Here is a 13816-nt window from a genome sequence, read left to right as displayed (position 1 = left end):
ATCTCTTTTTCTTATCCTTATAGATATCTTATTTCTTATCCTGCTGCCCTTTTGTGTGTTTTGTTATCTTTTAGTATCAGTATGCTTTCCTTTTATCATGTTATTTTGTGTAATTACTACAGTATTTTGTGTGTGTGGTTACAATGTCTCATAATCTTATAACACACTATTTTAAACTGATAACAACATCAATAGAATTCATAAACTTTTACTTTTACTTCTCCTCCCCCACATACTTAAAGTTATTTCTATTACAACTACATTTTTAATATTGTATAAGTAATGATAGATTATTACAATTCTTTGTATTATTATTATATATTATTAATACTTAATGTAATAGATTATTTTTACTATGTTAGTTTTTTAACCTTTAAATTAGAGTTATAATTGAATTATATACCACTGTTATCATATTGCAAAATCTAACTATGACTATATTTACCATTAAAGTGAGATTTACAATATATTTTTAAGTTTTTATATTGTGACTATGTGTTATTTTACTTCCACTAGAAAAACCCCATTAGCATTTTTTTAAGGCAATTCTGTTGGTAGTAAACTCCTTTAGCTTTTGTTTCTGGAAAAGTCTTTATTCCTCCATTTCTAAAGGACAGCTTCACTGTATATAGAATTTTTTGGTTGACATTTTTTTTTTTTAATATCTTGAACATGTTACCTCATTCTCTTCTGGTCTAAAAAGTTTTCATTGATAAATTCCCCCCTATTGTCTTGTGTAAATTCCCTTGTATGTAACTTCTTTCTTTTCTTTTCCTGGTCTTAAACTTCTTTCTTTGTCTTTGACTTTTGATAACTTAATAATAATGTGTTTTGGTAACCCTATTCTAATTCAACCTACTTGGGATTGTTTGAGCCTCATGGATTTAGATGTCCATTTCTCTACCCAGGTTTGAGAGATTTTCAGCTATTATAATTTTTTTTATAAATTTTTGGGAGTAGACATTATTTTTTAATGTTTATTTACTTATTTTGAGAGAGAGAGAGAGAGAGAGAGAGAGAGAATCCCAAGCTGGCTCTGCACTGTCAGAGCAGAGCCCCATGTGGGGCTTGATCTCATGAACCATGAGATCATGACCTGAGCCAAAATCAAGAGTTGGATGGTTAACTGAGTGAACCACCCAGGCACCCTCAGCTATTATAACTTTAAATATGCTTTCTGACCCTCTTTTTGGTCCTCTCCTTCTGGAATTTTCATGATACAAATATTGTTTATTTTCATTGTGTCTTTTTATTCCTATAGGCTTTCTTCACTCTTTTTCTTCTTTCTTTTGGCTCCTCTGACTAATTCATTTTAATGTCCTATCCTCCAGGTCACTGATTTTTTTTTTCTTCCACATGGTCAAGTCTACTTTTAAAATTCTCTACTGAATTCTTCAGTCCAATTATATTTTTCAACTCTAGGGTTTCTGGGTTTTGGTTTTGGTTTTGATGGTTGTTATTTCCTTATCAAATATCTCATTTTGCTTATGCATTGGTTTTCTAATTTTGTTGTCTGTCTGTGTTATCTTGTAGCTCAGTAAACTTGCTCAAGAGGATTATTCTGAATTCTTTGTCAGTTCATTGATCTTCATTTCTTTATGGTTAATCATTATAATTTTATTAATTTCCTTTGGTGGTGTCATATTTACCTGATAATTTATGATCCTTTATTTGTAACATTGGTGTCTGCACATTTGAGCAATTAGGCTCCTCTTTCAGACTTTATAGGTCTGCTTTGTCAGAGACCATTCTTCACCAGTCAGCTCAGTTTGGTTTTTGAATGTGTCTTCTGGCAATGTCCTTGGACAGGTAGAGCCTACTATTATTGTTCACTTTAGGGTAAAGCAACTGTTGGAGGTTTAAGGATGGGGATGAGGTTGTGTGCCATTGGCCGAGAACAAGTGGATAGGACTGCTGACTTTGTTCCTTACCTGAATGAAGCTGTACAATGGGCTCTTCAATTGCCTGGATTCCCTGGTCAGGCTTACTAGATGTTCATGTCTGGCGAATATATTCAGTAGTAGATGGGGCTATAAGTTAACTTCCCATCCATGGCAGGGAGCAGGTGAGGCCACCAATTTTGTTCTGCAAATGGGGGAAGCCATGGTCTATGCTCTCTGTCTGAGTGTCATTGTATGCCGGGCTGATGAATGGGTATTGCAGCATCCCGTGTGCTTTCATTAGGTTCCCTGGTTGGACAAGCTGGAGGCTATATTGAGTAATGAGCAGGTCTACAAATTAGATTCCTTGTCCCAGGAGAAGGGAGAGAAGCAGTTTGAAAGCCAGCAAAACTCTTTGTTGTCTCAACTCAAGCCAAACCACACCTCAAGTTCCCTGACTGAATAGGGCCACTGGCTTGACTCTGCAAACTACTGCCTCTATACACCTCTCAGCTTGAGAACTACTGGACCTCATAGTTTCCAGGAGTTGCTGCAGCTGTTCTGACCAGATGGTGCCAGAAGACATTCTCCACAGCGGGTGGGGCTATAATTCAGCTCCCTGTTAGGGCAAAATGGGCTCTGGGGCCAGCAACAGTCCTCATCTGAGGATCCGAATCAGGCAAATCTTCAAGCAGATGTGTTTATTGGTCAGAGTGTGCTCCCAACTTCATTCTACAGATGAACAAATTAGATTGAGATTACTACTTGGGTACGACAGGTATGAACTGGGTCTGCCAACATCCATGTGCTGGTTGTTGCAAACCCCTTCCTACTTCTCCATCATAATCAGATTCCTAGTGATTGACTTCACAGAGTCCTTTGCAATCCTCATGGGGTGAGATCAGAGTAGGGACTCCAACAAATTAACCCATAATGCTGGGATAGGGCTGGTCTCCCCCCACCTCAGGTTCCCTCTTCCCACTGGAGGAACTGGAAGCTCAGGAGAGACTTCTCTATGTGGTACTGTGCTGTCCTGGGGGAAGTCCATGTGGTCAATGTGTAGCCACTTCTCTTACCCTTTTGATGTAGTCAGTCTTGGTCTCAGTGCCCAGGGGTGGGTGCCCCACCCTCATGTCCTCAGTGGTGTCTTGTTATTAACAGTTGTTAATTGTTCTTCTTATGAAGAGGAGCAAAATCAGCCACAACCTATGTTGCCATCTCAGTGACATCAGAATCCAGTGATTGATTTCTGAATGCCAAACCAAATCCTAGCTTTCATATAATAAACCAAACATTCTTATTTATTTATTAATTGCAATTTTCAGATTGTTAATTCATTTAAGTCTTGTGCATCTACAATCATATGAAAGATTAGCCTGTAATGTTCCTTTGTTGGAATGACCTTTTTAGATTTTGTTGTCAAAGTTCTTCATAAAATGTATGGAATAGGACATTTCTTTTTTCTAATTTCAGGAAGAGTTTGTAAAATAGAGTTAATTACTACTAAAAAGTTTGGTAAATTTTTCCAGTAAGGTCACTGGCCTTGAATTGTTTGGTGAGTAAGTTTTAATTGTAAATTCAAAGTCATTAAAAATCATAAAATCATTCCAGCTTTCTGCTTCTTTTGGTGAAAATTTTTCTAGGAATTTGTCTTTATCACTTCAGTTTTCAAATAATTAGCATAAAATTGTACATAAAATCCTCCTCTTTTTATCCTTCTAGTGTCTATAACATCTGTAGCAATGTATCCATTTACTCCTGTTGTATTTTTGTGTCTTTATTTATATTCCTAATCACTCTCAACAGCTTTTTATAGGCCTTTTCAAGGACCAAACTTCTGTTAGATTAACCTCTATTGTATTTTATCTCTTTTATTATTTTTTTCTCTTATACTTATTATTTCCTTCCTTCTATATTTTTTAGGTTTATATTGGTGATTTTTTTAACTTCTCGAAATTGATGAGTAGCTCACTGATTTTTCAGCCTTCTTATATATCATGGGCTATGAATTTTCTTCTAAACACAAATTTAGCTGTATCCCATTAGCTATTAAAACTTAATGAATTTGGTGTGGAATATTTTTATCATCAACTTTAAAATCTTCTTTTCTCCTGTGATTTTTCTTTGACCCATGGCTTAATACAATTGTAATTACTGGTTTCTAAGCAAATGAAGATTTTCTGGTTTTCTCTGGCCCACCTCCCTCCATTTGGCAAGACCTAGGCCCTAAGTTTTAAAGCTTTGAAGTCTGAAAAATCATTGCTCAGCTTCTCAGTCTCTTAGCTTCCTCTTGTTAAATTGTTATTTATATCTCTGGGAAAGCAGTTCTACATACCAGGTCATATTTCTGGATTTTCTTCTTCTCCAGGACCTTGGTCTTCTAGTTTTTTGTTGCTTCTTTAAGCTCTTAAATGCATTGTATGTTTAATTTGTCTAATGGCTCTCAGTGGGAGGATTGTTTTTACAGTGGGAGGATTGAATTACCAGAATTGGAAGCCAACATATCATTACATTTAGCATTTGATTTCTAAATGTGGATATCAAATAATTGGGGGGGATTCTACAAGAATATTTGAATTACCGAAGTTGCAGATTTTATGCCATGGTTAAAGTTCAACAAGTATCTTTCATGTGGGTGATAACAACTCTAATCAAGGTTAAAGACTTTATGTAACTTTATACAACTGAACACCAAAAAAAAAACCAAAAAACAAAAAACAAAGCAAACCAATTAAAAAATGGGCAGGGGACCTGAATAAACATTTTTCCAAAGGAGACATATAGATGGCCAAAAGACACATGCAAGCAAGCTCACATCACTGATCATCAGGGAAATTGAAATCAAAACCACAATGAGACGTCATCTCACACTTCTCAGAATGGCTAGGATCAAAAAGATAAGAAACAACAAGTGTTGATAAGGATGTGTAGAAAAGAGAACTCTTGTGCACTATTAGTGGAAATGTAAATTGGTATAACTACTCTAGAAAACAGCTGTTCTGGAAGTCCCTCAAAAGTTAAAAATAGAAATATTATATGATCTAATAATTCCATTACTGGATATTTACCCAAAGAAAATGAAAACACTAATTCAGATCCAGTAATTGGGTATTTACTAGTACAAAAACACTAATACAAAAAATACAAAAAAAACCAAAAACAGAAACACTAATTCAAAGGGATACATGCAACCTGATGTTTATTGCAGCAGCATTTAAAATAGCCAAATTATGGAAGCAGCCTGTGTCCATTTGTAGATGAACAGATAAAGAGAAGATATGAGATATATATAAGATATAGTTATATCTTATAAGATATAGATATGGGATATAGGATATAGATATATATATCATATATATATGATATATATATATCATATAGGATAGAGTTATATTCTCTCTCTCTCTCTCTCTCTCTATATATATATATATATATATATAAGATTATTACTCAGCCATAAAAAAGAATAAAATCTTACCATTTGCAACAACATGGTTGGAGCTAGAGAGTATAATACTAAGCTGAATAAGTCAGAGACAGACAGAACCATATGATTTCACACATATGTGTAATTTAAGAAACAAATCAAACAAGCAAAGGAAAAAAAATAAAGAGAGAGACAAGCCAAGAAACAGACTCTTAACTATAGAGAACAAACTGATGGTTACCAGAAGGGAGATGGGTGAGGGTGTGGATGAAATAAATGATAGGGTATTTACCGTGATGAGCACTGAATAATACATAGAATTGTTGAATCACTATATTGTATCCCTAAAACTAATAAAATGCTATATGTTAACTATACTGGAGTTTTAAAAAAATTAATTAAAAAAGGTATATATACCCCTACATTTATTTCAGGATTATTTACAGTAGCCAAGATATAGAAGCAACCCAGTGTCCATCAATAGATGAATAAATAAAGAAGATATGATATATATGTAATTATATACTATATTATATAATATATAACATTATGCTATATATCATATATATATACATATGTATAAATATATATGTAACCTATGAATCTAAGGAACTTAACCAAAAATGATTTTCAATATTATTTATTAAAGTAGAAATCTGAGGTTATATTAAATATAAGCATAATAGTATTAATATCACCTAACTACTGAATAATCAAGCATTTGGAAATAAAGTAGTTACCTGGTTATTATAAGAGAGTAACTATTTCCAAGATTGAATAATAAGGTAGAAGAAGTATCACTTAAACAAGTTATACTAAGTATTTATAATGGTTCTTTTTGTCTGGGTCTTAAAAAGTATCATAAAAGGGAATTAAATATGAAGTAATAAACATAACCAAAATACAGAAATCAATGCTGTTGTTGTTGTGTTGAAAGATTTTTCAGTACTTAAAAGTTAATTTGGTATTGATTGTGTATGACTGTAGATTATCAATAAATACTTGTTGATGTTCTTTTATTCTATTTGCTTCTTTCTACAGGTGGGGAGGTCCCATACACGACTCTGGCTACTCGAATGATGATGGGGGCTTGGTGGCTATTTGCATTGATTGTCATCTCATCTTACACAGCAAATCTTGCTGCTTTCCTCACTATCACCCGCATTGAAAGCTCCATCCAGTAAGTAGACAAAGATTCCAGTAGCCACAAAGAATGAAAAATGATGAGAGTAGCCAAACCTATTTAAATAAGTATATGATACCTGATAATAAATTTACACCCTCCTTTTGAGTAAAGGTTTAATTTTGTGATATGCAATTATCACAGTATTGGTGATACATTTTTGAAAAAATAAAATTCTGGGTATAATTTTGCATCACTTCCCACATTTTCCTGGAAGAATAACACATATTTGGTATTCTAGGTTCCACAGAGTATGACTATGTTTGGGCAACATTGTAAAAAGGAAGGGAAAGGAGTCATACTAAAATATACATATTTCAAGTTTGACAGTATCAGTTTTTGTCTGGAGTCTGCCCCATTGTGCATTGTCTGAGTAAATAGTTGGAAAGACGTTAGGTGATTCATAGGTGACATATAGGGAAAGAGAAGGAAGGAGGCAGGGGGAGAGGGAGAGAGAGGATAGCTTTCAAGAGATTAAAACCACATTGGGTTTATCTCTTCAATGTATTATAGCTAATGTGGTCACTATTACTGCTGCTTTTCCAGTTTCAGTGGTGGTAAATTGTAACTATGATACATTTGCTTAAATCCTAAAGTTACTTAAGCCAATGCCTCAGTTCATAAAAGCCACCCCCATGAGCCCCAAGAGCCCAAAGGCCTTTGATCAAGCACAGCCATTTCTGCTTTTGTGGTTTCATGCATACAATCAGCTTCAATATGCAACTTCTTCCATATTAGAACATAATGTTCTATATATCATTTTAAGAAACATTTTCCTGAAAATGTTTTATTCATCCAAAAACAAAATAGTTTGAATTTTCCTAGAGTTGAAGAACATTCATTCTCAACAAAACTGACAATTCAACATTATGAATAATTAGATTTGTTAAGGAATTCATTAGAGAACTAACTTATCCTTAAAGGAAAATATAAGAGTTCTTCTTGTGTTTAAAAAATTTGTAAATGAAGTCCATTAATAGCCACAAAACTGTTATAATGCAATACTAAAAATAAAATCAGGAATTAATGATCTATAAAGAAGTAGGATATTTTTCTTCAATTATTTGTCATATATAATTGAAACCCCCAAATTCAACTAATGACAGTAACAGACAGTTTCATCCAGTCTGAGGGATGTTTCCAATTTCTCTCATCAAATCATGCTCCTCAAATGTTTTTTCCCAATTTTTTAGTGCAGAATCTTCATACCCTCTTATTACCCTTGTAGCCAATTCTATGTGTGGTATAAGTTATAAATGGTACACAGTGAAGTTCATGGAAAGCATAAACCCATATTTTAACCAATAATGAAAATGATTACAAACACCCAGCCAAGAAATCAATGAAATCAGTAAAATTACGAAAATAATAATTAACTTTTATTGAGCATTCACAGAAAACCAGAGTGCGCTGAATGTTTTACATTCATTTGATCATTTAATCGTTAGCAACCATCTTCTGAAAGACATACTATTAAATAACCCATTTTATAACTGAAGTTGAGAATATAAGTAACTTACTCAAACAATGCATCTAATAAGTGATTGATTAAAGACCATACCTTAAATCTGTCTGATTATTGAACCTATATTCTAACTAAACTTACCACTCTAGTTCCCATCCCTTGGACTTTTGTATGGCCAGTTGTTTATAAGAATGGTATAAAGGGTGTGTCATTGTCTTGTTCATTACTAAGTAAGGGGATATAAAGGGTGACATTTTTCAAATCCTTCATTGGTCTGAGGATATAAAATATCAAAATCTGGGTGATTTTTATGTGGGATAAATTCTGTAGGCATACATCCCAACATGAACTAATTAAATCTATAATTGATATCTGCCATTCAGGGGAAGACCACTTGACAGATCCAATTGATAGAAATCACACAAAGAAAAATTGTTTTAAAACTTAAGATGGAGTATTATATCTCACTAATGTAGTTTCTATCAATTATGTTTAACTTGTCACATTTTGAGTACACTTGAGCTAAGAACCAATGTAGCTCATATCTGACTTGAAGCATTTTAAATAAATAAATGAAGAAAACTTTGAAATAATGGATTTTATATAATAAATGGCAATCATCATAATAATTATGACTAATATTCACTGAGAGTTTATTATGAATTTATTAAGCATGTTACATGTATTATCTCATTTATTCCTCAAAAAACCCTGATAATACAAGTATTACTGTTATTCCCATTACACCAATGAAGAAACAAAAGTTTGCAAGTTAAATTCTCAAGATCACATAACCAATAGTGCCAGAGCTGGAAGTCTAACCCATGTCAATCTGACACCAATCCATGGTCTTATCCAGTGAAATTTTTCCTTATCTAGTGATGGTTTCTACACTTTGTTTGGCAACGCTGCTTCCCTGGGGCTGCAGACCTCATGGTGTTTGTGTATATCTGAACTATTTGGTCATTATCAGCTTTGCCAACATTAATTTGTATCTCGACTTTTATGCAATAGCAGTGGGAGCAGAAGCCTCAATCAAATTTTTGCACTCATAGGTTTCTCTAAAAGTAAAACCTAATGGAAAAAAGATTATCAATTCACATGATGTTTCCCTCATGTATAGTTCCACAATCCACAATAACTGAGCATTCATTTCTTAAAAAAATTATTTTGTTCTATTGCTGGCTCACATTATTAAAAGTCAACATTGGGTATAATAAATCTCCCTCCCTTCTAATCTTATCAGTAAACTAATTTTGAAAGGGGAAAAATCAGAGCCAAAGGAGCTAAAAGAAGCCTGATTCTCTCCCCAAACTTAAAGATATCTTCTAATTTCATGCCTCAGCTGTGTTGGTAAGCATAATTGCCTGCAGTGTTTCTTGGAAACATTTAAAGTTCCATTTGCAACTAATGTCAAACTTTCTTGTAAAATCCTAAGTTTAATTTTTCTTAGAAAAGACAAAAAAACCCACAATACCATCCAATGTCATGCTCCTTAATCATTTATATTCATAAGATTTTCTCATCACTAAATGAAGCAGCACTTGTCTGTGCACCTTTTTTCCACCTCATTTTGTTGTGCCATTGGCACACCTATACCAGCCACAGGTTCATTCCCCAAAATCAAAGTGGCTTCTCTAGACCCAGAGGGACAGAGGTAGTTAGAACGAAGTCAGGGACAGTGGTAGAGCAGCTACTTCTGAATAGATGGTTGACAGAAACTCCTACAGTCTGGTAGGGGAAATCCAACAGACTTACTCTTGGAAAGCTGAATACATTTTACAAAATGGACCCCTTTTTCAAAATTAGATATTTATCAACATCTAATCTTCTAGTTGACACTTGCCTCTAACTAAAATTTTGAAAGTGAGTTTTCCCTGAAAAAGATAATTCCCGTATTTAATTTTATACCCCTTCAGTGATAACTGTGTTCTGCTGCTTGATATGATGTAATGTGACAGATTGTGACACAGTTGGGATTGGTAATATTGAGATATACAGTTCCATTTCTAAAGAAAAAAATATCCAATTTCTACAGAACTCCAATGACATTTGGGCTTGTTCATTGTCATCAAATGGTAACAACATGTAGCTAATTGCTTTTAGATAGCTAGAAAATGGAATGTATTGTTTCTACTGGTAACCAGGCTAAAATTGGCAATGGTGAAATGAAGCATGTGAAGTTCTGAAGGTAATTTCAAAGTAAACACCAGGTAATAACATCATGAACATCAGTTCCGTTAGTCTTTGTTGTGATGCAATTTTCAGAAACCTACTTCTTTCACATATAAAGTAAAAAGAGCTATGAGGGAAATCACAGTTGTACATCTATAGTCATTAATAACTTTAGAATCAGACTGATCTTTGGTGGTGAAACTTGAGGTCTTTCATTTCCTGGGACTATAAGTAAGCTTGGGTCTATTCAAAGGAATTCCAAAATCCCACCATATTTTTATTTTTAAAGAATTAATTCACCATAATGTTTGAGGTATGATTAAACAAATATTGAGGTTTTTTTTGATGCAGTCACTGAACAAATTAATTTCTGATAAATTTGTTTCCAAGTGTATGCAAAAAGATTCATTAGATACTCTATCATTGGAAGTGACTCCTTTTTCCCTAGCATACTAATTACAAGACTTTTGTATCCACATTTACTCACATTTAGAAAAGGAAACAAATAATTGAGCAATGTTTTTTCTCAATGCCATACAATAGAGTATGAGCTAGCCCTGGGCTTAGAAATCTGTCTGTCACCAGGTCTGGTGACAGAGAGAGAATGGTAGGACTGGCAGGTACTCACTCAATGAAATTATTTCTTTTTTCCTTTGCCCTCACTATGTAACTGTCTCTAACAAGTCACTATTTAACTTGCTAAAGTTACATTGCAATCATGCTTTTTGGAAATGGAGGTACAACAAAACCTTGGACTGAGAGTAATTTGTTCTGCGAATGTTCCACAAGATGAGCAAACATTTCTAATAAATTTTAACTTGATAAATGAGTGATGTCTTGCAATACGCACAGTACATGATGCCAAACATCAAGCCAATGGTTCTTGAAATTCACTTTGATATACAAGTGCTTTTGATTACAAGCATGTTTCTGGAACAAATTATGCTTGCAAACCAAATTTTTATTGTATTTCTAACTATAAAAACTAAATAAATATATTACCTTCATTCATTTAGTTCAGCAGAATGTGTGTGTGTGTGTGTGTGTGTGTGTGTGTGTGTGTGTGTGTATGGCTTAGAAATCTGTCTTTCGCCAGGTCTGGTGACAGAGAGAGAGAGTGGTAGGACTGGCAGGTGCTCATTAAACATCGTGCTAACTATTGAGGCTATAAAGATATTTTGGTATTAGCCCTGAGTCACAATGTAGTTCAAGATGTAGCAATGTGGAATTTAATGACAGGGGAACTATGATAGATTTCTTTATGAAATGCTGGGTGAACACAGGGAAGGAGTAACTTGGAGAGGAGGTGGAGGAAAAAGGAAAGAAACTATCAGGCATCACAGAGGTATCATCTGAGAGTCTGATCTTGAAAGATGAATTTCAAAAGGCTGAAGGGGTGGCTTACTGGGGAATATTTGCAAAAGTAAGAGAGATGAAATTCCTCAGAGACTGTCTAGTAAAGTGTAGATGATCAAAATCTGTTAATTTCCTTCCTGGATTGAGATGTGTGATGTGAAAGTGGCAGGAAGTGAAATAGAAAAGGAAAGTGAGTCCAAACCCTGAAAGGCATGATAAGAATTGTTAAGGAATTTGGAATTTTTCCTGGAGATAATGGAGAGTGACATCGTTGAAGAAAGACAGCTTAATCTGTGCAGAGGAGGATGGGTGGGAGAGAAAAGATGTAGAAATGTATGGAAACTAGTAGGTTTCTATCTAATAAAAACCTGAACCACATATCTTTTGTTTCAGGACCATTTAATTTGAAAATACCAAATGATTAAGGAAATTTAAGACAGATTTGGCTTGAGAAACCTTGCATCTCTAGGCTACCATTTACATTTATAGCAGATGCAGGAATATTGACTTAGTTTATTTATTTTTAAAGATTCTTAACGAGAGAATGTGTTTGACTATGTCATAACTAAACAGATAAAGAAGAGAGCTACTACAGTGAGAAAATTCTAGAAATCACTCTGGTTGGGCTACTTTTCAGATGTAATTTTGCAGAAAAGCTGCATCTCAATGTCTGCTATTCCTAGACTTTATCCTGCCTGTTAATTACTTTTTGCTTTATGCCATCAAAAAATAAGTCAGACTTATTTTTATTCAATTTTAATACATTTTCAATGTAATACAGGACTGTATTGAGAAAATAGTACAGTAAATTTTGAAGGACAAAGTGTTAATAATCCACAGCTTGTCATGTTGCAATATGTTCTATTAATAGTTAAACATTTTTAACTGTTTATTTTGAAGTAATCATATATACACAGGAAGTTGCAAAAATATACCATAGAGAGGTCCCATGTACCCTTCACCTAGTTTCCTCCAATGGTTACATTTTAAATAATTATAGTACAATATCAAAACAAGGAAATTGACATGGATACAGTGTATGTATGCATATAGTTCTGTGCCATTTTATTACATGTATAGATTATACAACCACCACTGCAATAGATCTAGAACTATACCACCATTACAAAAATCTCCCTAAATCTACCCTCACTCCTTCTTCCCCACCATCATCAACCCCTAATAATAACTAATATGTTCTTTATTCCTGTGATTTTTATCATTTCAAGAGTCCTATATAAGTTGAATCTTACAGTATGTGGCCTTCTGAAATAGCCTTTTTTTCCCCCCACTCAGCATAACGCCCTTGAGATCTATCCAAGTTGTTGCATGCATCAATAGTTCATTGCTTTTTATTGCTGAGTGGTAATCTATGGTATGGGTGTACCAGTTTGTGTAACTATTTACCTAATGAATGGAATTTTTGTTGTCTCCAAGTTTTTAGCTATTACAAATGAAGTTGCTAAGAACATTTATGTGCACTTATGTTTTTGTATAGATATGTTTTCATTTCTCTGGCATAAATGCCCAGGGGTATGATCCCAACTCTACCTGCTTACTGCTTCCGTTCTTATTCTCTTTTCTCTTACTTCAACTATTGCTTCCCTCTATCCCATTCTCTTCTCATTCAAGCTTATGATCCAGAGTGTGGAGTACCTTCTTCCATCCTTAAAATTAGTTTGAAAACCTCCATCATTACCACATCCAATCGAAGTAAAATGCAGCTCCATAGCCAAGCACATGGAACCCTTCAAAAGCTGACCCAGCCTCATTTCTGTCTACTGGCACCAATTGTAATCCATTCTCACACTTGTTCATGCTCCAGTTAAGCCAAACTCTGGGAGGGCATTTCATACCTCTGTGGTGTTGACATGCTGTTCCCTTTCCCTGAAATGACCCAGAACTCCCTTCTCTCCTGGCATCATCCATTTGCACAAACACAATTAGCCATTACACATGTGTCTTCTCTTTGAGAGTATACCTTATTCAAAGGCAAGGGCTATGCCATATCCATATCTGTGCCCTTAATGTGTCCCAGAATGCCTGGCACATAGTATTCATAATAACGGAGGCTAACATTTTTGAGTGCTTGCTATATGACAGACATTTTCCTAAATGCTTTGCTTAGATTTTCTCATTTAATACTCATAATAGCCCCATGAGAGATACATTATTTTCATCTCCATTTTGAAGATGATGAAACTAAAACCTAGAATAGTAAGCCAGGAAATCCAGCACTGGAGACCTTGTCTTAGTGGACCATATCTTCTACAATTAGCAAATACACTAAACCTTAACTGAATGAAATAAATAAACTAAAATGAGTGAAT

At 34.2% G+C, this 13816-nt stretch overlaps 1 protein-coding gene across 2 annotated transcripts in view; it reads left to right on the top strand.

Annotated features, from left to right (window-relative positions):
• GRID2 (glutamate ionotropic receptor delta type subunit 2) overlaps positions 1-13816 on the top strand; it is a 1444174-nt gene that overhangs the window by 1194680 nt on the left and 235678 nt on the right. For both annotated transcript variants that reach the window (XM_042935882.1, XM_042935881.1), the window contains one exon: positions 6349-6487. In XM_042935882.1, the coding sequence (XP_042791816.1) occupies positions 6349-6487 (139 nt within the window). The remainder of the gene's footprint in view (positions 1-6348; positions 6488-13816) is intronic.

The sequence above is a fragment of the Panthera leo genome, chromosome B1 (assembly GCF_018350215.1).
Source record: "Panthera leo isolate Ple1 chromosome B1, P.leo_Ple1_pat1.1, whole genome shotgun sequence".
NCBI lineage: Eukaryota > Metazoa > Chordata > Mammalia > Carnivora > Felidae > Panthera > Panthera leo.
This window is presented reverse-complemented; position numbering and strand designations above follow the sequence as displayed.